Raw genomic sequence first — 24585 nt, 5'->3', positions numbered from 1 at the left:
CAAGACCCAACTAGGTCCAAAATAGTGGCGTATCATCTTATTTCTTTGACTCTTACTAAAATATAAGGAATATTTGTCTGAGCTCATATCCATTGGAAATGGCTTATCGTAAGCTTTCTAGAATGTCTAAGATCGCTTAAAACAGACTTCGTATGAGAGAGTTATGCCCGTTTTACTGGCGTGCTTTCTTGAGACTCGACCACGACCACAACCAAGACTTCGACCATGACCGCGACTAGAGCTCAGTCTCGAGTCCGAGTAGACTTGGCCTTCGAGGGGTGATGTTCGGGTAAGATTGTGGTGCTTCTCCTATGTTCCAAGCAATAAAACATCACAAGAATTTAGTAGTAATCAATCCAAGAAGCATGAACAACGAGAATGAGTTCACCTGGTTGTCTAATTGTCATGCATGTGCTATTGTAATTGGACCTTGTATGATTTGAGAATTATTTGTGGTATTGATCGTATCCAAAGGAGCTATAGGCTCATCATCCTCCCTCTCTTGAATTGGAGTCATCCTCGACTCAAGCTTCTTTTCTTCTCCCAAGTAGGACCTCAAATCGGAAATGTTAAATGTGGGACTAACCTCAAAATCTATAGGTAAGTCCAATTTATATGCATTGTCATTGATTTTCTCAATTATCTTAAACGGTCCATCAGTTCTAGACATCAACTTTGATTTTCTTAGTTCTGGAAACCTATCCTTCGTCAAATGCAACCAAACTAAATCACACGGTTCAAATTTTATTTCCTTTCTATCTTTACTTCCAACAATCCTATATTTTTCAGTCATGCTCTCTATATTCTTTATAGTTTTTTTCATGCAATTTAAGAATTCAAATTAAGTCTTTCAAAAGTAGTCAAAGGTAGTAAATCAATAGGAGGAGCACGGGGATTAAATCTATACACTACCTGGAACGGACTTGGATAATCCTTCATGACATGGCTCATTCCCTCATATAAGTGGCAAATAATCATAGTCGTGTGACCAGTCGAAGCAACCGAAAAAGAGCTCTTCACGGAGCCTGCACACTAGCAGATTTGCTTACCTCGGGAGCGTGTAATGGTGTCGAGGGTATTGCTGAATGCGCCCTACTCGAGAAGGGAGCAGCAGACCGTGAAGCTGAATGTGGGGCTGTTTTGTCCTGACCTGACATTGATTTTGAAGTAGTCGAGCTTCCAAAATTGTTCCTTGATCTCTGTTGTCATCCCTGCAATGTTTTTTTACCAAACATGTAAGTTGGAACAACCTAGGAATGCTATCATATTCTTTGTAATCGACTATGCCCTGAATTTCATGCCATAACCCTCCATAAAAGCTTGCAATTACAACATCTTCTTCCTCAATAATAAAGCAACGCAACATACTAATTTGTAGCTCCTGATAATACTCTTCTACAGAACTATCACATTGGTTTAAGCGCAATAATTTCTTACGCAAATCATGTTTAAAAGAAGGTGGAACAAATCTGTTACGCATAATAACCTTTAAAGCATTCCATATAGTAAGTGCTAATCCATCAATGCATACCCTATTCCACCAGATGATTGCAAAATTTTTAAATTTAATAGTGGCTTGCCTAACTCTATGCACTTCAGGAACTAAATGAGAATTAAACTTCTATTTTCTACCATCACCTCCCAATCTAAATACCTTTTAGCATCATAAGCACCCTCAAATGATGGTATAGTAAACTTAACCTTAGTAAATGGATCATCATTAATACATGGGTTATGTTGCTGAACATTATTACCTCTTATAACTTGACGGTTGAAGTTCAATCGGTTCATTTGTTGTTCATCAAATGCGTCACGTTCTTGCCTCAAAATTTCATTATCTATGACAGACTCCTCTTGTTCATGAGCTGTGCTATGAGGATCCACTAGACCATTGTTCGATAGCGGATTAACCAACCGATCAAAGTGTGTATTGAGCATTGCAATGCTTTTATTGAGTTGCTGCAACGAGGTATTGGTTCCCACAAGCTTCTTATCAATGTCGTTATTAATAGTTTGTTGATGATCATCCAACAACATTGTGAGTTCTTACCTCAAAACACACTCTTTTGCATCCGATATTTCATCTGCCATGGTTAGTAGCAGACAAAAAATAACAATAGATATTATCCCTATTAACTACTAGGTGGTGGAAAGTGAAGTGGAGTCACACACTCTCAAGTGTCTTATCATGCTCTTGCAAATATTCTTACCAATCACAACAGTTGGCACAACCGGTGGCTGGTTCATGATATCTTATCGGGTGCAAGTGAGGTAGTTGCAAGGGAAGAAACATTCTGATCGAGAGAAGGTGTAGCTTGGACAGGTAGTATTTAATATCAAGGAATAGCAATAATTGAAATCAGATTAGCAAAGCTGAATAGAAGTCCACATTACTCGTCACAGTTGCTAGCCCAAACGCGTTCCTAGAACTAGCTCAAGCAAACTGGAAACTATAACAAACACAAACACAATGGAACCAAAATCGCAATGCACAGTGATTTTTTAATTTTCTCTCTCTTTTGACACTCTTTGCTTCTTGCTTTTTTTTTTTGCAAATGTGACACAAACTCAAAACTCTTCCACTGCATTTTCTAAGACCAGTGAGGTACGTGAGTCACAAACTCTTTCCGAAGATAAGGGGTATAAAGGTAATAAAAAAAATACTCTCTCTCTCTCTCTCTAAACTTTGGCTACCTTTTTTTGGCTATGGTGGTCGGATCCGAGAAGGTAGGTAACTCCGACTAAGTAGTCGTCGTGACTAGATAGTCAGACCCCAAATGAGTGATCAGAGTGATTGGTTAGAACCCAAGTGGGAGGTCAGAGTGACCGGTCGAACCCTGAGTGGGTGGTCAGAGTGATTACTCAGCTCTAATAGACAAGGTCTTGATGCTAGAAAAATAGAACACGATGACTTGACCAGCAACAAAGACACCGGCAATGGACTCGAACTCAACAACATGAAAATTAAAAACAAAATTGCAAATGGCACAAAGTGGTTTGGACAGTGGAATAACTATGATTTAAATCTTTTTATGGGATAATTTTTTGCACTCTAGGTAATGGAAAAAAAACTAAACAAAGGGGATAACTGATATTACCTAACGGGCAACCGAAACTCTGATACCACTTAGTGCGGGGATGCCTGATCTTCGGTAGGTAATATGATAAGTCAATTTGGTAGAGCTTTGATGTTGATGATCCAAAGGCTCTGATCGGAACAGATCAAGAACCCTCGTAACCACTACACCACTACTCTATGGTTATCAACCGTACCAAGAAGCGGTTGACCTCGCTAAGAAGGCTTTTCCTAGCAGTGAATCGAGAACACAAGCAAGAACAGGTAGATGCAATCTGAATATTACTGATTACCAATGAAGTACTCAAGTTGAAGTTCAACAAACTGATCAATGGTCAAACTGCCTAAAACAAAATAATCTAAGCTAAACTCGAACCTAAACTATGATGGCTACTTTATATTTATAGGGGGGGCGTGAGGAGGTCAACCTAAGGTTATGCATCCATAGAAAGAGGTGTACACAACCTGAACTTCGACCCCGACACAATTACAAGACCCAACTAGGTCTAAAATAGTGGCACAACACCTTATTTCTTTAACTCTGACTAAACTATAAGGAATATTTGGTCGAGCTCATATTCATTGGAAAGGGCTTATCATAAGCTTTACAGAATGTCCAAGATCACTTAAAATAGACTTTATATGAGAGAATTATGCCTGTTTTACTGATATACTGTCCTGAGACTCGACCACGACCATGATCACGACCACGACTAGAGCTCAGCTCCTAAGCTCCTAACCATGATCTGGGTAAGGTTATGGTGCTTCTCCCACGCTCCTAAGCAATAAAATATCATAAAAATTTAGTAGTAATCCATCTAAGGAAGCATGAACAGTGAGAAACGAGTTCACCTAATGGTCTAATTATCGTGCACATACTTTTGTAATTGGACCTTGTATGATTTGAGGGTTATTGGCAGTATTGATCGTATCCGAAGGAGCTATGGGCTCATCACCATGTGATGAGGTTGCTAGCTCAGGGCCTGTTTGTTTCAGCTAGAGATTCTGAAAAGTAGCTTATAAAAGCTGGATTGTGAAAAGCTGGATTGTGAAAAGCTGGATTATGAAAAGCTTTTAGACTGTAGATTCTAAAAAAATTTAATGGACAGTTTAGTAAAATGGACTTTCACAATCTATCAAAAGCTGAGGAAAACCAGCTTCTCAGATTCTCACAATCCAACCAGCAGATTTTAAAAAGCTATAATCAAAAGCTGCCTGTTTGTTTCAGCTTCGGATTATAAAAGCTGAAAGCCAGAATCCGAAGCTGAAACAAACAGGGCCTCAATCTGCCAGGAGCTGTGTGGTACTAAAGGTACACCAGATATAATGATAGAGATTGCGGAGCGTGGTGTAGCCCCTCCCAGGACCAAGACCCTTCAGATATATCCTGTTACTTTGTTTACACTATTTTCAAAGTTAACAGTAGAGAATATAACTAGATATCTGTATAAACTGCTTTACCCTTAAAACTAAACCATAAAGCCATATACTTAGTTATCCCTTATGCATCTATCAACACCTTAAAATATTATAGGACTCATTGAATACCTTCTATACTCACTCTTGCTATCATTCAGATGAGAAAACAGATGCCGACTTTGCTGGAGATGAAGGTGTGGATGAGGGGTCTTGGTGTGGTTGTTCTGCTCTTGTAGAACACCCTGCATAGCACCCAGTCCTCCTGTATTATGCAGAGATATGTTAGAGTTCATATGGCAAGTGTGAGTGATCTATGGAATGAAAAAAATTTAAGTTTTGTAACAGTTGTAGTTAAAACTTTTCTTCTTCAAAGAATATAGTCAAATTGTTTCTATAGGTAACAGGTGACGAGGAGAAGCTTTCTGAACTCTGATTGTTTAATTCAGCAGCCTGACAGATGAAGTTGATGCAACCAACAAACTTTGCAACAAGTTACTTGAATAATATTTTTTTTTTTGGAAGTTAGTCACTTGAGGAATTTGCAAGCATACAAACCTGAATGTTTATCTGGCAACTTGGAGTAAAGAATTAGTCCTCTAGAGAGCCAATCCTTTTCTGCGGAATGTTCAGTACATTAAAATTTGAAGCAGTCTGATGTAACCAGTTGAACAACTTTGGAATGGATCACTTCAGACTTTCAGTGATGTGGACATGGGTTAACTAGAACAAATGGATAGGGGACTAGGTCATGCATGGTACCACGTAGAATGGTTGGCAACTTGCAGATAGCTAGTTTATCAGATAAATTGATGATTTGTCACTTAAAAGGTTGACATTTTGATTATAATATCATTCATATCGATGAAATGTGAGACCATCTGTACTAATGACTGTGGGTCAGAGTGATAAATAAATAATATTTTAAGGTGTTGATAGATGCATAAGGGATAACTCAGAGTAATTGGACCTTATATGATTTGAAGGTTATTGGCGGTATTGATCGTATCCGAAGGAGCCATGGGCTATCACTATATGATGAGGTTGCTAGCTCAATCTGTCAGGAGCTGTGTAGTACTAAAGGTACACCAGATATAATGATAGAGACCGTGGAGCGTGGTGTAGCCCCTTCTAGGATCAAGACCCTTCAGATATATCCTGTTACCTTGTTTATACTATTTTCAAAGTTAACAGTAGATAATATAACTAGATATATATATATATATATATATATATAAACTGCTTTACGCTTAAAACTAAACAATAAAATCTTATACTTGAGTTATACCTTATGCATCTATCAACACCTTAAAATAGTATATGACTCATTGAGTACCTTCCATACTCACTCTTGATATTATTCAGATGAGAAAACAGATGCCGACTTCGCTGGACATGAAGGTGCGGATGAGGAGTATTTTTAGTAGTAATGTTCGCACCCTAATTGAATGTGGCTTTGGGTAGTATTTTTCCTGTGCTTTTGATGGTCTTCAGGCCATATTTGTAAAATATCGTATGGTTTGAAGACCTTTTGTACTTTGTAACCTTAATACTTTATGTACGATGTATGATGGTGATGGCACAACTGTTGTACTATGTGTATCAATTATTTGATCCAAGGACTGATACATGAGGCATAGGAGATCCCGAGAAAAGGATCTTACATGGTAGCAAGGTAAGACCACCATTCTCATGACATGCGAGTTCGCCTCCTGCAACGGCCCTTGATGGCAGTGACACGAAGGAGGTGATGCAAGGAGACCCCAGTGTTGAGGACATGTCATTGCAAGCAGCAATGCAAGGGGACAAGTGTTGAGGATGCGTCGTTGTAAGCGGCAATGTCACGATGCGAGGCGACGCCATCACTGGTGGTGATGCGAGTGGATGCGTGTTGAGAATGCAGAATAGGTTGGGGTTGGGGCACGAGAGGTGCAAACACGAGAAAACGGGCAAGAGACTGGAGAGGAGATTGGGCGGGACCAATTGAATAGATGTTTCCTAATTAACCAGAGGTGCGATGATATTGGAGCAAGATGAGCCTTTAGATCTGTAAGGGTTGTACGGTGGAGATCATTTAAATCACTCCAAACTTGTCACACCCGGTTTTAACGGATAAAATCAAGTGCGGCTTATATGTGCCCAGAAAGTTTAACACACATAAGGACATCATAGGTGAAGTAGCAAAAGCAATACTTTAATTAAATAAACGTTCATTTCCTTACAAATAAAAGACTTCACCTAAACAACCTCAAAAATAACCTAAATGACAGCATCTAAACGATGACAGCGGGACAAAAATATTGGCGACCAACACTCCACAGGCATCGACTGGAAGACACGCTCCTTAGAACACCAGATCGTCGTCTTGGAAATCCTCAAAGTCTTCCACTGAGCAGCATATATTTTTGTAGGAGAAAGCAAGGGTGAGCACATAAAGTACTCAACAAGTGTGGAAAAATAATGACATGCAGGCTTATATCAAGAATAGGCTAACACATGGTAATATTTGCGTAAATGCAAGTAATGAAAACACATTTGGACTCAAAAGTATTAATCAAGTATTAAATGAATGTAACCCAAACAATCCATCATCTAGCATACAAGGTTCCCCACCCTGCATACCACAACCGTCTAGTACTCCCTGTACTATGACCAAAACCACACCATCTGGTACTCCCTGTACCAGAACCAAAACCATCCACCCATAACCATAACCCACTAATCATGTGAGGATCCAAGTCTCTTATATCCGTAAGCATGGCTGTTATAACAGTTTTAAACTCTGCAGAGATTGTCCAGCTTTCCCCACGAGTCAGTAAATTTCATGTTGCCGTGTTTGCAAGACACTTAACACACACCAGTGGTGTGCTGCCAAGAATCACTGTATGACACTTTTTACTAACCAGAGACTAATCCAGTATGTGTCTGCCCACTAGGTTTCACCGCCAGGCTTTACGCAAGCAAAGCTCCTACCCAGAAGCCCCCTTTTGTGCTGACCCAACACACACTAGGCAGACTCTAATCAGTATGTCACGCCTTACCCATATCAGCCTCGTGGTTGGTACGTTACTTCTTGGGTTGTCGCTCAACGAACCGGTCCTTACTTAGGTTACTTGAGCAAACACTAAACCAACATCATAACCATGACAACCATCAACACCACTTTGCTCAAGGCCTAAGGTTCCATATTGCTAGACCATTAACATATTAACTATCATTATTGCATATGTATATTAGTCAAGATTATGACACTTTTCAACATCCCAAAAGCATAGCTAAGCAATCTACCCATAAAAGACACCTAACCATAAACCATCTAGGTTCCAAGGGATGATAAGGGAAAATCTAGGGGAAACCCTAACATAGGTGACTACCCATCATATTGACAGACACTGCATGCAATTTTGTAAAACAAAACATTTAGAAACATAGGTTCAATATGATCAAGGACACTTACCTTCTCCTTGCTGCTGCTCAGTGTATTCTTGCTCCTGGTCTTGATGTTCCTCAAATTGATCAGGGACGTTATCGGCTAATCGCACAATAACTGGCAAACAAACAAACAAGATACACTAAGAACAGAGCACAAAACAAAAGAATAACAAGATAAAAACTGATTAGAAAGAAAGAGAACTGAAAAACGAATCCATCGGCGCAAGAATCGCTTAAATCGGAGCTATGATGAAAAAGTTAGGGCTAAAACAAGTCTAGGGTTAAATCTGGAAAAGAAATAGCTTATTTTGAATTAAACAGAAAGTGTAGGGACCTTTTTGTAAAAACAGAGGACCTAAATGTAATTATGCAAAACTATATGGACTTAACTGTAAAAAGATAGGGCTCTTTTTGTTATTTCAAAAAACTCTAGGGGCTAATTTGCAAAATTACCAATTTCCAGGAATTATCTGTAATTATTTCTCTACTGGAAAACACCTTTTATTGCGTGGCAGCTGACTGGATCTGACTAGGCATGACACATGGGCTGAGCATCTGAGGTGTCGCACACGTGGAAGGATGACGAGGCATGGGATGCTGACTGGTTTAAAGGTGACACGTGGCGAACTGCTACTGGCCAACGAAGGGGTATGGATGCGATCTAATCTGGGCCGATGAGGACAGATCCGACGGCACAGAACGGATCGGGCAGCCGGAGGGGAGGAACAGGGCGGCGCCCGAGGGGTAGCGACGGCGGACTCGCCGGAAACAGCCGGAATAGTGCTACGGCTCGCCGGCGGCGACAGTGAGCGGTGGAGCAGAACAAGAAGCGCACGGGGAACTCATCGGGAGTCTTACCGAGGCCAGCGAAGCTCAGGAAGAGGGTCAACGGTAGGAAGGGCGACGCAGATGCTTGGATCCTCATCGGGGAAGGGTCTCCGGCGATTGATTGGCGACGACGAGGGTCGAGGAAGCTTCAGCAGAGGCAGGCGCGTACAATGGTGGGCTCGGGCTGCGCTGATTGGTTCTGGAACGGTGCAGCGGCGATCTCGGTTGAAGATGGCAGCAATGGCGGCTCGGCGAGCTTCAATCTCGGCAACTAGGGCTCGGAACTCGGTGATTTTCGGATGGAAAATCATGGGGAGGGGACGGGCACATATATAGGCGGCTCGGAGGGTCGCGGGGCGCTGCAGGACTCCAAAGGCGGCGTCGATTTCCTGTTCGGACTCAGCGGCGCGGCAGAGATTGACTCGGAGATGACAGACCTGACCGACGGGTCCCACCTGGCAGTGGCACAAGTGAAGGCGGCGTCGGCGGGGGCATGTCCACAGGCGAGCGCGGGCACGTGCGGTTGGCTGGGCCGGCATGGGAGAGTGGGATAAGGAGGAAGGGCACGGCCCAGGCGGAAGAGAAGGTTGAGGCCGGCTGCTGGGCTGAGGCTGAAGGAAAACTGGGCCGGAAAAAAAAAAACAGCCCGAGAAAAGTTTTACTCTTTTTCTTTTCTTTCTAAATTCAAATCCAAGCTTCAAATTCAAAATCAAAGCAAAATCTCTTCAAATAAATTCCATCAAAACCCAAATAAAAATCCTATTTGCCTAATTCAGCATGAATGCAAAATAATCAATTATATCCTATGTCAAATATATATATATTTTCATATAAAATAGGATTTTACTCTTTTAAATTATTTAAACTCATTTTAAATTTTAGCAAATTTTAAGAAATTTTCTAAAGGTGGAAAAATTAGGGTGTTACAAAACTCATGCTTTTTATATTAAGGTAAAGTCCAAATTCCGAGCATGCAGGTGTTTGTTGCACAGCATGCACACTCGGATTGGCCATCTGCTAGTCATTCTGCCGCGCTCCCGCATGTAGGACTTTTCAACTCTCTTTTTACTGCGATCGAACACCTTTTTTTATTGCCCCACCACCCACTCTCTCTCCACTCGCATCTTCTCCCTCCCCAATCCCCATCGTCTCCTCCACCGACTTGCCTGAATCCCAAACCGTCATCTCCTCTCCCTCTACTTGGTTGCAACGCAACCAAATCAAAAACCCCGCCGCCCTATGCCTTGCTGCCACCGATGATGGGCAACGTTCCACTCCCATCTCCCTCTCTCCTTGAGATGACCCTGCACCATTGCCGTAAGCCCTCTAAGCTCCGCCATGACAATGACTAGGACGCCAAATCTAGCCACAAGGGCTCTCCCAACCTCATCGGTTGTGCGTAGATCGCATGTACCTCTTCCTCTTAGCTCGGCGAGATGAGCTAGACCGAGGGTGCGCCTGGTCTACGAGTGGGTCCACATGGCTACCCACAATGACAACACCACTCCATCGACCTCCGCGTCCGCAGACCACGCGTGCAGGGATGTCCCTTGGATCCGCGACCGCCAGGCGCACATCGAGCTCGTCACGCGAATGGCAGCCGATTTCCACACCGAGCTCCAGTGCCTCTCCTAGCACCATGCCGTCTCCGAATTCCCACACCTCAACAGAATCCATTTCGGTGCTTTTTCTTCACTCCAACCCAACCCACTGTATATTGGTGTATTTTGTACCAACTTTTCTATATATTGCTTCAGATTTGCCAAGAAAAATAAATCAAATTGCTTTTCAGGTTTGTTTGCAACTCTACCAAACTGTCCATACACTGCTACAAATTTGCTAATCGAAATATATCAAATTGCTTTTGCCATTTTGAGAGGAACAGTATGAATTGCTCTGATTTTTGTTCAAAGAATAGATATATCTGATTTGTATTCACATATTTTTTATTTTGCTTTCACAATCTAATCTAAGTTACCTACATATTTAACATAATTGCTTTTATATATCCGAGTAAATAAGGGATCTTCTCATCCGCATGGATGCATCTTACTCCCTGTCTCACTTCTCTGCACTGCTTGCCTCCTCGGGCCCCTGAATGCGTAATAACTAAAAATAAAAAAGTGAAGACTATTCAAACAACATTTTACTTAAAGAAATGTGCATGCTATATGCCAATATCATGTGCATTCTTTAATCGTGTCCTTATATTAATATAAATATTGATGAAATGCAACACTGCCTCTTGACTCTAATCCCATGGTTCGTTTTCGGTTCAATGCATATAGAAGGGCAGTATCAGCAACCAGGATCTGACCTAGGACCACGTGCTGGTTACAGCTCAGATACGAGGGAAAATAACTATTTTTTAAGGGAAAAATGTAAAAATCCATCTAAAAATCACTTGAATTTTAACTTTTCCTTAAAAATTATTTTGTGCAAAAGAACCCTCTAAAGATTTGATTTTGTTGCAAAAACACCCCAAAAATTCAAAAAAATTTAAACAAAATCACAAATTTTTTAAAAAAAACTAGAGACAATTCTAACACCTTTTGTTAAATTTGTTTTCAAAAATAATATCCTTTGCATCATATTTTATGGAGAGTAAGTTTAAAAAAAAGAAAAACGTGCCGCTTATTTATTAATTCGAGTTAAATGCGTAGTTAATTATTTACCAATCCAAAACTCATGAAACAATTTTTTTAGTCTTCTTACATGATCCTCTATCTTCTAAAAATACATTAAATTTTAAAATAGTTATTATAACATGCTGGATTGAGTAAATATATTACAGATAGATTAATTCATAACTAATCCATAACACCCTAAAATTAGCGAAACCACTTTTATTAGTTTACTTAAACAATTATTTGTGTAGAAAAATAATGGTAGACATGACAAAATTAAAATAACATGAGTTAATAAATGAAATGTACATTTTTCCTTTTTTTTTAAATTTCCTCTCCATGATATATGATACAAAGGATATTATTTTTGAAAATAAATTTTACATAAGGTCTTAGAATTGTCTCTAGTTTTTTATATTTTTATTTTTTTAATTTTTGGAGGGTTTTTTCAACAAAATTATTTTTTTGGTTTTTGCAACAAAACAATTTTTAGAGAGAAAATTAAAACCCAAATGACTTTTGGTTTTTTTTTTATTTTTCCCATTTTTTAACCAACTTGTTAGTTGTTCTGACTTCAGACTAGAGAGTGAAATTGATTAGAGTGATGGAAAGTCAGATAGCTGGATGATTTGCCGACTTGCTCCTCCATTAATCTAATAGACTAGCACTACAGTCTTCGTATTCTATCTCCCTCGTCCCCCCCCCCCCCCTCTCTCCCTCCGTCCCCCATACCACCACCACCTCCTCCTCCGATCCCCACCGGCGCGCGCCACGCCGCCGCTGGTTCCTTGACGCCGGCATTGAGGCCGTGGGCGCGTCAGCATCAGGTGATTCCTGCGTTCTTGGGCTTGGATATTCAGGATCTGAGCTCCTGTTCTTGGGGTTGGCTGGTTCTTAGACTTCTCGGCTTCCAAGATCAAGCATCAAGCTGGGTTTTTTTCCCCTTTTCGGTTAAAGGATTTTCCTTTTTTGCTGCGCCCTGCGGAAAGGTTTTCGACGAAACGGTAGAGATGTGCGTCTGCATTTGCCTTTTGGGTGCTCGGTTTGGTTGGTCCTTTCAGGTGATCTTGACTGAATGTTTGATTTGAGCGGCTTGTTTGTTGATCTGATCATGTTAGGAATTGTTTGATTAGTGGAGTCCCGTGCTGTGGGCGGTGGTTGCAACAATGGATATGCTTGGTGCTAACTGGTTGCAATTTCTTGTTTCATGGATGCATTAGCCAGCTTCAGGCTTCAGCTTCCTTCATCCTGTGTGTGCTGTTTGTCATGTTTTACGGACTTGCTCAATCCTGATCATTTTCGCGTTTCCCAAAAATAGTTTAGGTGCGCTGGATGGAGGAAAAAAATGTATTTTTGGTAGCGATAGATTGATTATTTCTTTCATTTTAGATCCCAAGGAAGCAAATGCTATTTTTTGAAGAAAGAAGGAAAATACCCATTTGCATGGTTGCTAGGACTGTTGTTAGTTCATTGTTTTGACTGCTACTTGTTCAATAAACTATTGTTAATGAGCGGTATAAACCATCTAAGTTGTTTTTATGTCACAGTAAAGTACTAATATGAAGGAAATGAAATATTTCTTACAATGGTGGGAAAAACATGGAGAGTTCAAGAAAATATCAGAACTTGGTGTAGATAAGAGTGCTCTGCGTTTGAATAAGAAAACGTAATTTGTTCAGTGTAAACCTGAGATGGTGTACCCACAAGATGTTTGCAAGTTGTGACAGTGCTTGCTTTCGTTGTTCAAACTCATAAGCAAATGTCTCTCTTTTTTCGGTTGGAGGTGTTAGAGATATATTGTGATTTATTGTGCCTTTGTAATATCCCCATGCTATAAGGGGCTTTTTGAATATTGCTCACATGTACATGTATATATACCGGCCTATGGCCTCCATAGAATATAAGTTGTTATTCATAACATGGTATTAGAGATAGGGTTTCTTTTGGGATGCAGCAAGACGTCTCGATCTAGCAGTCTCTCTCTCCCCGTTGGTCGCTTTCTCTTATTAGAAATCTGCACATGGGTGCATGTGGTCTCTTATTATACACCTAATTGAGTATTTTTCATGTTCAAGTGGTACTGGTAAGTGGGCATATATAATGGGTATGTGTGTTATGAGGCTGTTACATTGAGACTGACTAGTTTTACACCATCGACTATCAGAAACAGAAAGAAACACTGTTTTGATGGTCGTCTGTTTATTTCTCAGGGTTCAGCTCAAATTAAGTGGTTCATTTTTTAGGGCTTCCACAATTTCGATTTTCAAAGATGACTTGCTGTTTTATGTGTGGGACAGACATGAAGCAAAATATTGAAGGTGAAGGTGAGCATTTTATATCTTAGCTAAGTTGTATAACCTTTCTGTGCACATAGGAGCTCCTCCTGACACACCTGCATTTGTTTTCTGGTTGTGCCAGGAGTAAACAAGGTGAAGGTTTTTTCTTACAGTGAGATGAGAAAAGCTACACATGATTTTAGTGGGGCAAATAAGATCGGTGAGGGCGGTTTTGGTTCTGTGTTCAGGGTAATTTGCATAATTGATCACTTCAACGAGTCTAATGTCTATTACATCAAACTGTTTTGCTTAAACTTCGTTCTATTTCACCAGGGAAGGCTTAAAGACGGAACAATTGTCGCAGTAAAGGTGCTCTCTGCTAATTCAAGGCAGGGTATCCGAGAGTTTTTAGCTGAACTTACAGCAATTTCCGAGATCATGCATGAAAACCTAATTACCTTGGTTGGTTGCTGTGCTGAAGGGTCTCATAGGATCCTTGTATACAATTATCTTGAGAACAGCAGCCTTGCACAAACACTGCTAGGTGACATGCTTTTCTACTTTATGTCTTCCTTTAATAAATCACCCTTTAATAGCTATGTGACTTGCATACGCACATGGTATTGCAGGATCAGGCCATAGCAATATCCGATTCAATTGGAGAGCTCGCGTCAAAATTGCTGTAGGTGTTGCTCGTGGGCTTGCTTATCTTCATGAAGTAATCCGCCCCTCTATAATCCACCGGGACATAAAAGCAAGCAATATTCTTCTTGACAAGGATCTCACCCCAAAAATTTCTGATTTTGGGTTGGCAAGGCTCCTCCCGCCAAATGCAACTCATGTCAGCACTCAAGTTGCAGGAACAATGTAAGCATAACCTTGTTTTAGAGGTTTGCAGGAATTCTTGCGTAGAGTATATTTAATTCTTATCTGTGTCCTTTTTTTACCTTGCCAGAGGATACCTGGCTCCTGAATATGCAGTCAGAGGACAACTGACAAAGAAGTCAGATATCTATAGTTTTGGTGTTTTGCTATTGGAAATTGTTAGTGGAAGATGTAACCACAATACTAGATTGCCTTACGAAGACCAATTTCTGCTTGAGAGGGTAAGCTCTATCATACTTAGTAATCCTATGCTTCAGTTTGAGATTTTTCAGTTTAGCTTCCTTTCCAATGCTAAAGTTATCATTTTGGTTATTAGTATTAGGTACCCGATGAGTTAACTGTGATACTAACTATTTTATTTAGACTTTGGTAGCCACATCCTTCACAACTTTTTTAAGACTGAAAGTTTGTCATCTGTATACAGATAGCAAACATCTTTGTATGTAAGACTATCCCAAGAATCATATGGTTATAGCTTGCCTCAATGCATATCCAAATAGAAAAAAAAACATTTTCAAAATAAATCAACTTCGAAGTACAAAATTCAAGATAATTTTGCTGTTTGTGGTATGAAGCTCATTTAGTTGGGGTGTTACTTAACATAAAGGTCTGCTGATTCTCTTGCAGACATGGACAAATTATGAGCACGGAAAACTAGAGGAGATCATAGACGTAGATCTAGGGGACGACCTGGATGTCGAGGAGGCATGCCGGTTCTTGAAGGTTGGTCTACTATGTACTCAAGATGCGATGAAACTGCGTCCCAACATGACCACCGTCGTCCAAATGCTGACTGGAGAGAAGGGTGTCTCTATGGACAAGGTCACAAAACCAGCCGTGATCAGTGACGTAGAGCTCAAGGCCAACAACCAGAAGACAGCAACCAATGCTCACTGTACCATGATGAAATCCTTCGCCACCACTGATCCATCCACCTCATCAGAAGTGACTACTCAGTCATGGTCATCGCTGTGAAAACTACGTGTGCCAGATAGAAATAATAGCATGTGTTACGGTGATCGGTAAAATTGATTATACACATACTTATAAAATATGGATACCTACTGTCTTAACATACGCATCAAAGATAGAGACAAGTTTTTTATAGGTTCAGATCTTCCTTAGAATAATAGTCTTATATCATGTTTTGTTTTGATTAATCTAGGATAAAAATAATTATAATTGAGGTTTGTCTAGATTCAATTCTAAGGCTTTCGGTGAGTTCTATCGTGTTCTAGGTCTTGAAGCTCTTGTTGGATAAATATATCATGGTATGATTATTGTGGATCTCAATAGGTATCTCTGGTCCTACCCGACTAGGCTGGTTTTGTACGGATTTTCCGCCTCTTTGTTGGAATTCGATCTAGCTTGAGATATCTGGCTTTGGCTTTTGGCTTTCGGTCTCGGATTCTGGGATCGAATTAGCTCTGGTTTGGCTTCCCCTCCAAACCTTTGGTTCTGATTGGATCTCAGATGCCCTTGACGTACCCTCTCTCCGTCCTTATATAGTCGGAGTGGAATAGTCGTATCATGCTCGGAAACTCTAAGCGTAACCTTCATAGATTATATTTCTCCCGGGTATCTGGAAGATTCTTTTCTAATTTGGGGATAATTTCCGTATAGAATACAATAAATTGCTTGGAATATCGACACATGTATTATTTACCCCATGGTGGTTGTAAACCCTGCCATATCGGGTTAAGCACACATGTACGATGGATACCCGTTATAAGAATATATTGTATTTATAGTAAATATATAATTATTAATTACACATTTCTCATCAGGTACCATTGGTGGATACCATGATGGTGAAAAATATTGCATTATTTTTGGTTTGGTTATGTTCTTTTGTTGCTTGATTCTATGTAAATATTTTGAAAATAAAGTCATGGGAGAACAAAATGAGCTTCCATGATCTTTCTACCCGTGGGAATCAGTTAATGTTATCTACCTAGGTAGCTTGATCACCTTTGCATCTATGCCTGTGAAGTGTCTTTGCCTACTTCATGGAAGTGAGCTTGACCAACTATACTGCACCAGATCATATTAACATCTTATTACCTTTTAACTAATACCAAGTACTAGATAGAGATCTACTATATCAACCTGTAACAGCAGTGAGACTAAAATTTAAAGAATACCAAACACAACAGAGAGCTTCCAGGTCCAGTTTGTCACTGACAAGCTATTGCCTAGAGTGCATCAGAACTCAGGCAGAAAGTCAAGAAAGTGGCAGAGTTTTTTCAGACCTTACAACAACATAATCAGTTTTTGCCGATTTTCCATGACATGTAACTGGTCCCCAACATTTCAGCTTGGGAATATCCGAGGATTTATCACCTCCAATCAACTTGTACCGATGCCATAAACTTGACTGTAGTAGTATAAGAAACTTGTGATGTGTCTCAGCACAAATACAAATAGACCTTATCAAATACAACGGTTTAATAAACATAGCACTGAGATGCAGAGTAAAAAAAAACCAGATGAACTTACTGATTGCGCTATGTTCTCTGATGAACATGTAACTGTGAGGTTGACAAAAAAGGACTGTCATTTGGTAATTACAAGTCAGTGAATAGTTGCTATTTTTTGTCATTGTTTTCTGATAGGATCAAAGGTTCCATAACTTTACTTTATATTATTCCTTACTGACAAGGCCGATAGAAAACTTATGTGAGCAACGACTTGAAAAAACTCATGTAAAATTATAGTATGGTACAGTTTCAGTGATATGGGAAAGAGGGGCAAATATATGTTGGCATTAGAGCCAACCAACACCTTGCAACATCTTCGCATCCCAACTAAAGGTGTAAACGGAAGAGGAACAGTTATACATTGAAATATATCCACATTCAGCTGCAAAGAGGAACACAGTTAAGGCCTGTTAGGATAGAGATGATTGGATCCAAACCTTATAATTTAGTTCAAATTCTAAAAGTTCATAGAGCAATCCTCCCTTTCAAACAGGCCCTTACAGTGTAGAGATAGGGGCATGCTTCCTTTTCAATCCTATGTACAAATACTATACCAATCCATCTCTGTATTTCAACCTAATCAAATTTCAGGAATCTGAATTATACCCACAAGGCCACAATCCACGGAGGCTACACTCCAGTAGGAGAGCCAAGAATAGGTCATCTATTTACTAACCACCGCACCTCACTAAATCTACCATGCAACATCACCCTATCATACTGCATCAACATTCAAAGGGGGTTCCACATCTGTGCCAGACCATTTTCCTGCTCCCAGTTTGGAGCCAACTCCAGTCCTGAACTGCTGTTGCTTGACATGCTGCTCAGCACTGTGCTCATGGCTTCCTTCTCAGGGGTGTCAAAGGCCAGCAGGTCCCCAAGGCTCACTGGTCTCTCAAATGACAGCGCCGGAAGGCCGGAAAAGCAGGACACTTGCTCGGTTGCCATGGGGGCGCCGTCAAAGGCTGTATAGGTGTCGTCAAGGAGAGTAAAAGGCAGGGCAGCAGGCAGGTCCGGCCCGGTGGACGGCGTGCCGGCTGCGGTCTCTTCAGATGGTGGCCTTCGTGTGGTTGTTCTGCTCTTGTAGAACACCCTGCATAGCACCCAGTCCTCCTGTATTATGCAGAGATATGTTAGAGTTCATATGGCAAGTTTAAATGATCTATGGAATGAAAAAATTGTAAGTTTTGTAACAGTTGTAGTTAAAACTTTTCTTCTTCAAATAATATAGTCAAATTGTTTCTATAGGTAAAAGGTGACGAGGAGAAGCTTTCTGAACTCTGATTGTTTAATTCAGTAGCCTGACAGATGATGTTGATGCAACCAACAAACTTTGCAACTTACTTGAATAATATATTTTTTTGGAAGTTAGTCACTTGAGGAATTTGCAATAATACAAACCTGAATGATTATCTGGCAACTTGGAGTAAAGAATTAGTCCTCTAGAGCCAATCCTTTTCAGGGGAATGTTCAGTACATTAAAATTTGAAGCAGTCTGATGTAACCAGCTGAACAACTTTGGAATGGATCACTTCAGACTTTCAGTGATGTGGACATGGGTTAACTAGAACAAATGGAAAGGGGACTAGGTCACGCATGGTACCGCGTAGAATGGTTGGCAACTTCCAGATAGCTAGTTTATCGAATAAATTGATGATTTATCACTCAAAAAATTGACACTTTGATTATAATACCACTCATACCGATAAAATGTGAGACCACCATCTGATAAATGAACGAAGCCACTTCTTAGCGATGGAGGCAAAAAATCACTAGTTTATCATGCAAGAGTGCTCAGAGGGGCATCTTTAGCCAGAAGAAGACTGACTGTTATTCTTGGAAAGGATTAAACAGTACACAACATACTACTATTCATACCATCATTTGACTTTAAGATTTGTGCTGGAGCTTTGTAAGGTGAACTTGAAGGGCTAACACATCGCAAAAGAGGGGGAGAAAAAGGAAACCTACAGCATGATCTATATCTAGGAATTACTAATAGAACATCGTGACTTCAACCTTGCAGCATATGCAGATGTTAGTACCTCGAAACGGTGGTGCCTTGCTGCGACTGGGAGCTCGCGCCCCTGCGACGGCGCCGCCAGTGGCTCCAGGCGGAACTCGTGCATGACCCACTCCGTCTTCATCCCCTTGGGAGCCCGTCCACGGTAGAACACCAGAGTCTTCCGCATCCCCACCACTGCCGCCTTCCCGTCGGCAATGATGGTGCGATCCTTGCCGGTGGCCTTCCAGTAGCCTGACCGCGTGGCGCGGTTCGTGCGCTGACCGGTGGCGTACTTGCGGCCGCGCAGGTTGAAGAAGTACCACTCCTTCCCGCCCACGCATGCGGCCTCTGATCGGAAGAACACTAATAAGATGTTTAAAATTGTTTCAATCGTCCGCAAATACCACAAGGTTTCGTGGTGTAGTTGGTTATCACGTCAGTCTAACACACTGAAGGTCTCCGGTTCGAACCCGGGCGAAGCCAATATTTCTTTTTGAATTCTCACATCCCTTTTCTACAACTCTTCTTTTTGAGGAAGCCTTTTCTACAACCAGACTACATTCGTGTTCTGTTTCCCTTAAATTGATTCATGCAAAGGCAGATTTGCGAGATATTAACAAGGCTGTGACACAAGGCAAATTAAATTCAAATTATTACAAACCTGGAAGCTCCCATGGCTCGCACTTGTTGAGATCGACGTCGACGATGGTGACGCCGCTGCAGCCGCGTCCGCCGCGGCCGGAGAGCTTGTGGAGGAGGTAGTCGAGCACGAGCTCGCCGTCACTCGGGTGGAACCTGAACCCCGGAGGCATACTCGCCTCCATCATGCTGATCAAGCTCATCCTACCTACCTCTTCTTGTCTATTTGAGAGAGAGAGAGAGAGATGTAGGGTTTGGAAGAGCAGATGGTATTAATAGGGGGCACAGGTAAAGTCAACCATGAACCGAAAAAAAAAAAGATTTGCCTTTTTTTCTTGGACGTCCTTCTGGAGGCCATGTGGCAAGCTAGCTAGTGGTTTCAAAAATGGTGCAACCTGAGGCTAGAACAAGAGGAATGAAATGGCACATCAATCGATCGAGCTACTCCTTCCATTTCATCTTTTGTCGATGGATCAAGGTTGACATACTAATTTGTTCTGGTAAGGGGAATCGCGATGGTCGCAAAATGCCAGGGCAACAAAGTGACACGAGATTTTTTATACAGGTTCAGATCCGGTCAGAGTAACGGCCACTACTTCCACTATATATGAAGTACCTTACAATGGAGTGCCGAGAGAGCCAGTCTAAAGGTTCTCCTAGCGGTGAATCTTGCTAAGCTTAGGAATCTACTGCTTATGGGTGCACGAACTCTAAGCATGGCGTTGAGTGTTGATTGTGAATGTCAATCCTCCTTCTGTCATGCCGTGGTCCGGCTTTTTTATTCATCGAAGGATTGGCTGTTGTCGCTCAATGGGACATGTGACAACCATTATTTGTCTCTTCGCCCCTATGGAGGTTCATATAAGTGACTAGGGAATGCCACGTGCGCTAGGACTAGGAAGTTAAGATCCTGTTTTGGGTGTAGGCAGGCGGATGCTGTATATTTACTGGTGTTTATTAGTCCCTATATCCTTCTATGGTGTGACAAATTTTATAGAACTCTATTAAAAAAGTCTTTGTGAGACTCTATCTATAACATTCATTTTCTGATCTAACAGCTGAACTGAGAAAGAAAGAGGAAGAGTGAACACATCTCATCACAAGAGAAGAGATCTTTTATAGAATAGTATCATGCAAAATTTACTTTTGTAGACGGATGCCATATATTTACTGGTGTTTATTAGTCCCTAGATCTTCCATGGTGTGGCATGGACCTATGTGCTGATCTGGTGCGCGCGCACAATTGGTCGTTGGTCGTGTGAAGTAACATTTGTTTCCTTTGCACAGACATAGATGGTTGACTCCTGGTCGTAGTTCCTTTTCTAGTATAGGGTTTGGCCAGTCTAGCTGATTCTTAGTCACAACTGGGACTGTATCCCGTATCCTAGGATAATATCCTCATCATCTTTGGCTTGCAACTGTGTGCAAATTCAATTAATGTCAGGGTATTTTTCTTTCTCTTATTACATCAAGGCGAAGAAAATGAAAACAACTAAGGACGCTGCTAACTTGTGCATTCGGTAGAGTGATGAACCGTCTTTTAGGGCGATCTATCGCCGCCTCTCTTCTTTATATTTCCCAGCACCCTCTCCACCATTGCCTCATTGTGCCTCCGACACCTCCCTTCCACCATTTATTTATTTATTTTTTACAGCCGGATTTCTTTCCCAAAGCTTACATTAGAGGTCTTAAATGGGGATACACGTCCGGATTGGCAAGGTCGCGCCCGTGCGTCTTGCCAGTAAGTCATTCGCTCAACACCACTGGCGGTCAATGATGCCCAAACCCCTTTCGGTTGTGATGGATGGCCTACCTCAACCCTACCCACCACTTGCTAGCAAACACTAAAATCATAAACTCTACCGGTTGACGTCGTCATCAGGTACAAAGAACTATATCGAATGTGGATAACGTATGAAACTTCTAACCATTTTCAAGTCATATAAATAAAAAAAATCGTAAGCCAAGGGAATATCTGAGTAGATCATCCCTCCACAGAGGATCCTAAATGACCTATCCATGTACCAGTACAATCCACAAAAATTGAACATATGACCAACCATCTAAATCTCTGGTTTAGGACTAAAATATGAAACGTAAATATTGCTTGCTGGTTATTTGCCGAAACAAGAGCTAACTAGCAACAAGTGGGAGTTTTGCAATTGCAGCCAGCTAGCTAAATATACAAATGAATAAAATTTCATATATACTATATATTATGCATTGCTACCCTAATTTGGATGCATGGCTACATTAGACACTTGCATACATATACATGTAGTGATGTAGAAGAACACGAGATGCAATGCTTGTTGGGAAGTGAACGGAATTCAATTTGTTATTTGTGGATATGTATATACAATTAGATATATGATTGGAATAATTTTGTTTAAGTTATGAAACATGGCTTTTTCCCCCGTAAAGGTTTCCATCTAAAAATGGGTGTCTCCCCTTGCTCTTGTGTTCTTGATCTACTTTGTTTATTCCATGTCGATTTCTAACATTGTTCTCTGTCACGTCAGTTGTTCACTTGAAGCCTCTGAGAATTCAGATCAATGCGGACCTGCCAGATGGATATGGTAAAATAATCAGGCAACAAGTGGCATTGGGACGTCACAGTTGTGCAAAAGATAGCGAAAACGACATGTATAGTGAATTTAAAGTACTTTGATCCTTCTTTTATGCAATACTTACGCAATTATTTAGATAAGGTAGCTAGTGAAAATTAATTTATCCATTTTCCATGGCACATATAATAAAACATGGATTATTTGGCATTTAAGATTGATTCTTACATGCCACCACACATTTTTGCGAAATATGTCACTGAGAGGATTGGTACAGGACCACAAGTTAGTGAGGACAATGAGCGATATATAAAGGACAAATAAAGTTAACCTGATTAAGCAAGCAAGGCCTAACCTAATTAAACAGTTTACCATATCTGTGCCAACTGCCAGTGAAAGAGAGACCAGGGGATGGTCATACTCTCTCCAGTAGAAGTACAATCGCATATTTTTGCCCAGCTTTCAATACACAGTGAGTGCTTTAAAATCTTATCTACTAGTAGCTTGACGATGACGACCAACCGAAACTGACCGCCGGCATAGTCGCCCGAGCGACGTTAACCCTCGGGGCAGCTTCACATGGCCTCACACGTGCCACCGCTCGCGTGTCTGCAACCACGACCGTCCCATCAGAGATCAACGGTCCGGGAATCGCAAGCGAGTCGCCATCCTGGGCCACTGGATGTTGGACGTATGGACAAAGTGCCCATCTTCGTTTATCTGAAGCAACTTCTTCTACCTCCTATTGGCACCCATTATTGGCTGCACTTGCACATGAGATGGCCGGGATAGAGAATGAGATCGGCGGACGGATGTTATCGTGATATTGCAGTCTCATCTTTGGCAACAAGTGGGAAGGCCTCGTCGTAGTCTAGGGCTTTCATAAGCAAAAATATGACCTACCTTCGGTAGATTTATTTGGTTGTGCATTCGTTGTCTCACTACATCAAAAACACCTCATCAGTATTGGTTCAAAATCGTTATTAGTGACGGGTTTTGAACCGACACTGATTGCTCGGCACTGATAGTCACCGGCACTAAAAATCACTATCAATACCGGTTGGTGACTCCAACCGATACTGATAGTCGGTCTTGATTCAACGTTTTTTGAGCCGAAAAAAGTTTCAAATTTTTCTCGTGACCAGAGGCTGCCCACCCGAACGCGTCTGATATTCGCAAACTCACGTGATATTCGCTTGCATGTGGCAACCAAGACTCGAACTCAAGACCACACAGCTGCGTGCATGTATGAACTCTGTAACCATCTCAGCTATCGTTCGTTCGTGAGTGTAGTAGCAAAATAAATTCTTTTGATATTTTCTGATCGAATGTTTGAATAGCTATTTGGATATCTAAATGATCTTAAATAAAAAAAGTGATCAACTACAAAGTTGTAGATCTCGTCAAGAGCTATAATTTTCATATAAAGTTTTTCCGCATCCGACTTCGTGTGAAAAGGTTATGAATTTTTTAATGTGAGCTGTCATCTACCACAGCTGCAACTTTATTATAATTATTTGGGTATTTAAATTACCTTATATTAAAAAGTTTTCAACTACAAAGTTGTAGATCTCATCAAGAGCTATAATTTTTATATAAAATCTTCCCCATAAGACTTCATGTGAAAAAGTTATGAATTTTTTAAGATGAGCTGTGACAGTAACAATTATCAGTGGTGGTTCGTAAATAGAACTGACATTAATACTGATTATAAGTAACAGTTCATGGTTAGAACCGGCACTGATACAGTTACTATCAGTTCCGGTTAGTTTTTATCTCCTCAGCTGTTGTTCGTGCGCGAAAATTTAAGAACCGGTACTGATACACCTACAATATCAATTATTATCGAAACAACACTAGTAAAACGCTACATATATGGTAGTGCCTGGTACTCTTGGTCTAAGTGTTATGACGAAGACACTGGCTTGCAAAACCTTCAAGATTAACTTACATAAACCCTTGAAGCCATCCCGGCTAAACTTTACCAAGCATGTCTGACGACTCGTTAGAAGTGCCTTCTAGTTTCTATCGAGAAGCTGAAACCATTGGGCGTGCCTCTTAGGGGTGTAAAACTGATATGAATATCATTATTATCTGACTGTCGTACTCGACAAAATGCAAATATGGTCTACGTGTTACCATTCGATTATAGTTTACCATCATTTTATGTTGGTGGAAGAGAATATGTTTTTTATAAATAAAATGCGACGAGAGTCTCTTCTAAGAGGAGATTTAAGTTTGGAGAAGAAAGAGAGAGCAGAGAGAACTAAAAATGTGTTGATCGTATCCAAAAGATTAGTCCTCTGACATGATGGTCATGAGTCTGTATTTATAGTGTCGTTCAGGGCAGGGTG

General features: G+C 40.8%; 2 protein-coding genes and 1 non-coding gene across 6 annotated transcripts; 2 read left to right on the top strand and 1 right to left on the bottom strand.

Moving 5' to 3' along the window:
* The first annotated feature begins 12091 nt into the window (after positions 1-12091).
* On the top strand, positions 12092-15613 carry LOC133894789 (cold-responsive protein kinase 1-like). Of its 3 annotated transcripts, none has more exons than XM_062334955.1 (7): positions 12092-12206; positions 13623-13703; positions 13798-13904; positions 13989-14199; positions 14285-14522; positions 14611-14761; positions 15168-15613. In XM_062334955.1, exons 2-7 carry the CDS (start codon positions 13649-13651, stop codon positions 15513-15515), a joined length of 1110 nt encoding a protein of 369 aa, XP_062190939.1. In that variant the 5' UTR covers positions 12092-12206; positions 13623-13648; the 3' UTR covers positions 15516-15613. The 3 variants fall into 3 exon arrangements, with proteins under 3 accessions (XP_062190939.1, XP_062190937.1, XP_062190938.1); XM_062334953.1 differs by having other exon boundaries at positions 13590-13703; XM_062334954.1 differs by having other exon boundaries at positions 12095-12206; positions 13544-13703.
* A 1743-nt stretch (positions 15614-17356) lies between these two features.
* LOC133896457 (NAC domain-containing protein 21/22-like) lies at positions 17357-19901 on the bottom strand. 2 transcript variants are annotated; one of them, XM_062337066.1, is made up of 3 exons: positions 19687-19901; positions 19066-19388; positions 17357-18133 (listed from the first exon to the last, which is right to left on the bottom strand). In XM_062337066.1, exons 1-3 carry the CDS (start codon positions 19865-19867, stop codon positions 17753-17755), a joined length of 885 nt encoding a protein of 294 aa, XP_062193050.1. In that variant the 5' UTR covers positions 19868-19901; the 3' UTR covers positions 17357-17752. The 2 variants fall into 2 exon arrangements, with proteins under 2 accessions (XP_062193050.1, XP_062193051.1); XM_062337067.1 differs by having other exon boundaries at positions 19066-19373.
* TRNAV-AAC (transfer RNA valine (anticodon AAC)) lies at positions 19435-19508 on the top strand. The gene has a single exon. It is a non-coding gene; the product is annotated as a tRNA-Val (tRNA).
* Positions 19902-24585: the final 4684 nt, after the last annotated feature.

This window comes from Phragmites australis, chromosome 16 (assembly GCF_958298935.1).
Source record: "Phragmites australis chromosome 16, lpPhrAust1.1, whole genome shotgun sequence".
NCBI lineage: Eukaryota > Viridiplantae > Streptophyta > Magnoliopsida > Poales > Poaceae > Phragmites > Phragmites australis.
The sequence above is the reverse complement of the archived record's forward strand: the minus strand, read 5'-3'. Positions and strand labels throughout refer to the sequence as shown.

What these genes read in the sequence shown, in the direction of transcription:
- LOC133894789 (XM_062334955.1), top strand. Translation starts at nt 13,649, where the DNA reads ATGACTTGCTGTTTTATGTGTGGGACAGACATGAAGCAAAATATTGAA. An exon ending in ACTCAAGTTGCAGGAACAAT is followed by an intron (nt 14,523 to 14,610) that starts GTAAGCATAACC and finishes TTACCTTGCCAG; the next exon opens with AGGATACCTGGCTCCTGAAT. An exon ending in ACCAATTTCTGCTTGAGAGG is followed by an intron (nt 14,762 to 15,167) that starts GTAAGCTCTATC and finishes ATTCTCTTGCAG; the next exon opens with ACATGGACAAATTATGAGCA.
- LOC133896457 (XM_062337066.1), bottom strand. Translation starts at nt 19,867, where the DNA reads ATGAGCTTGATCAGCATGATGGAGGCGAGTATGCCTCCGGGGTTCAGG. An exon ending in CGAGCCATGGGAGCTTCCAG is followed by an intron (nt 19,389 to 19,686) that starts GTTTGTAATAAT and finishes ACATCTTATTAG; the next exon opens with TGTTCTTCCGATCAGAGGCC. An exon ending in CAAGGCACCACCGTTTCGAG is followed by an intron (nt 18,134 to 19,065) that starts GTACTAACATCT and finishes TGCATAATACAG; the next exon opens with GAGGACTGGGTGCTATGCAG.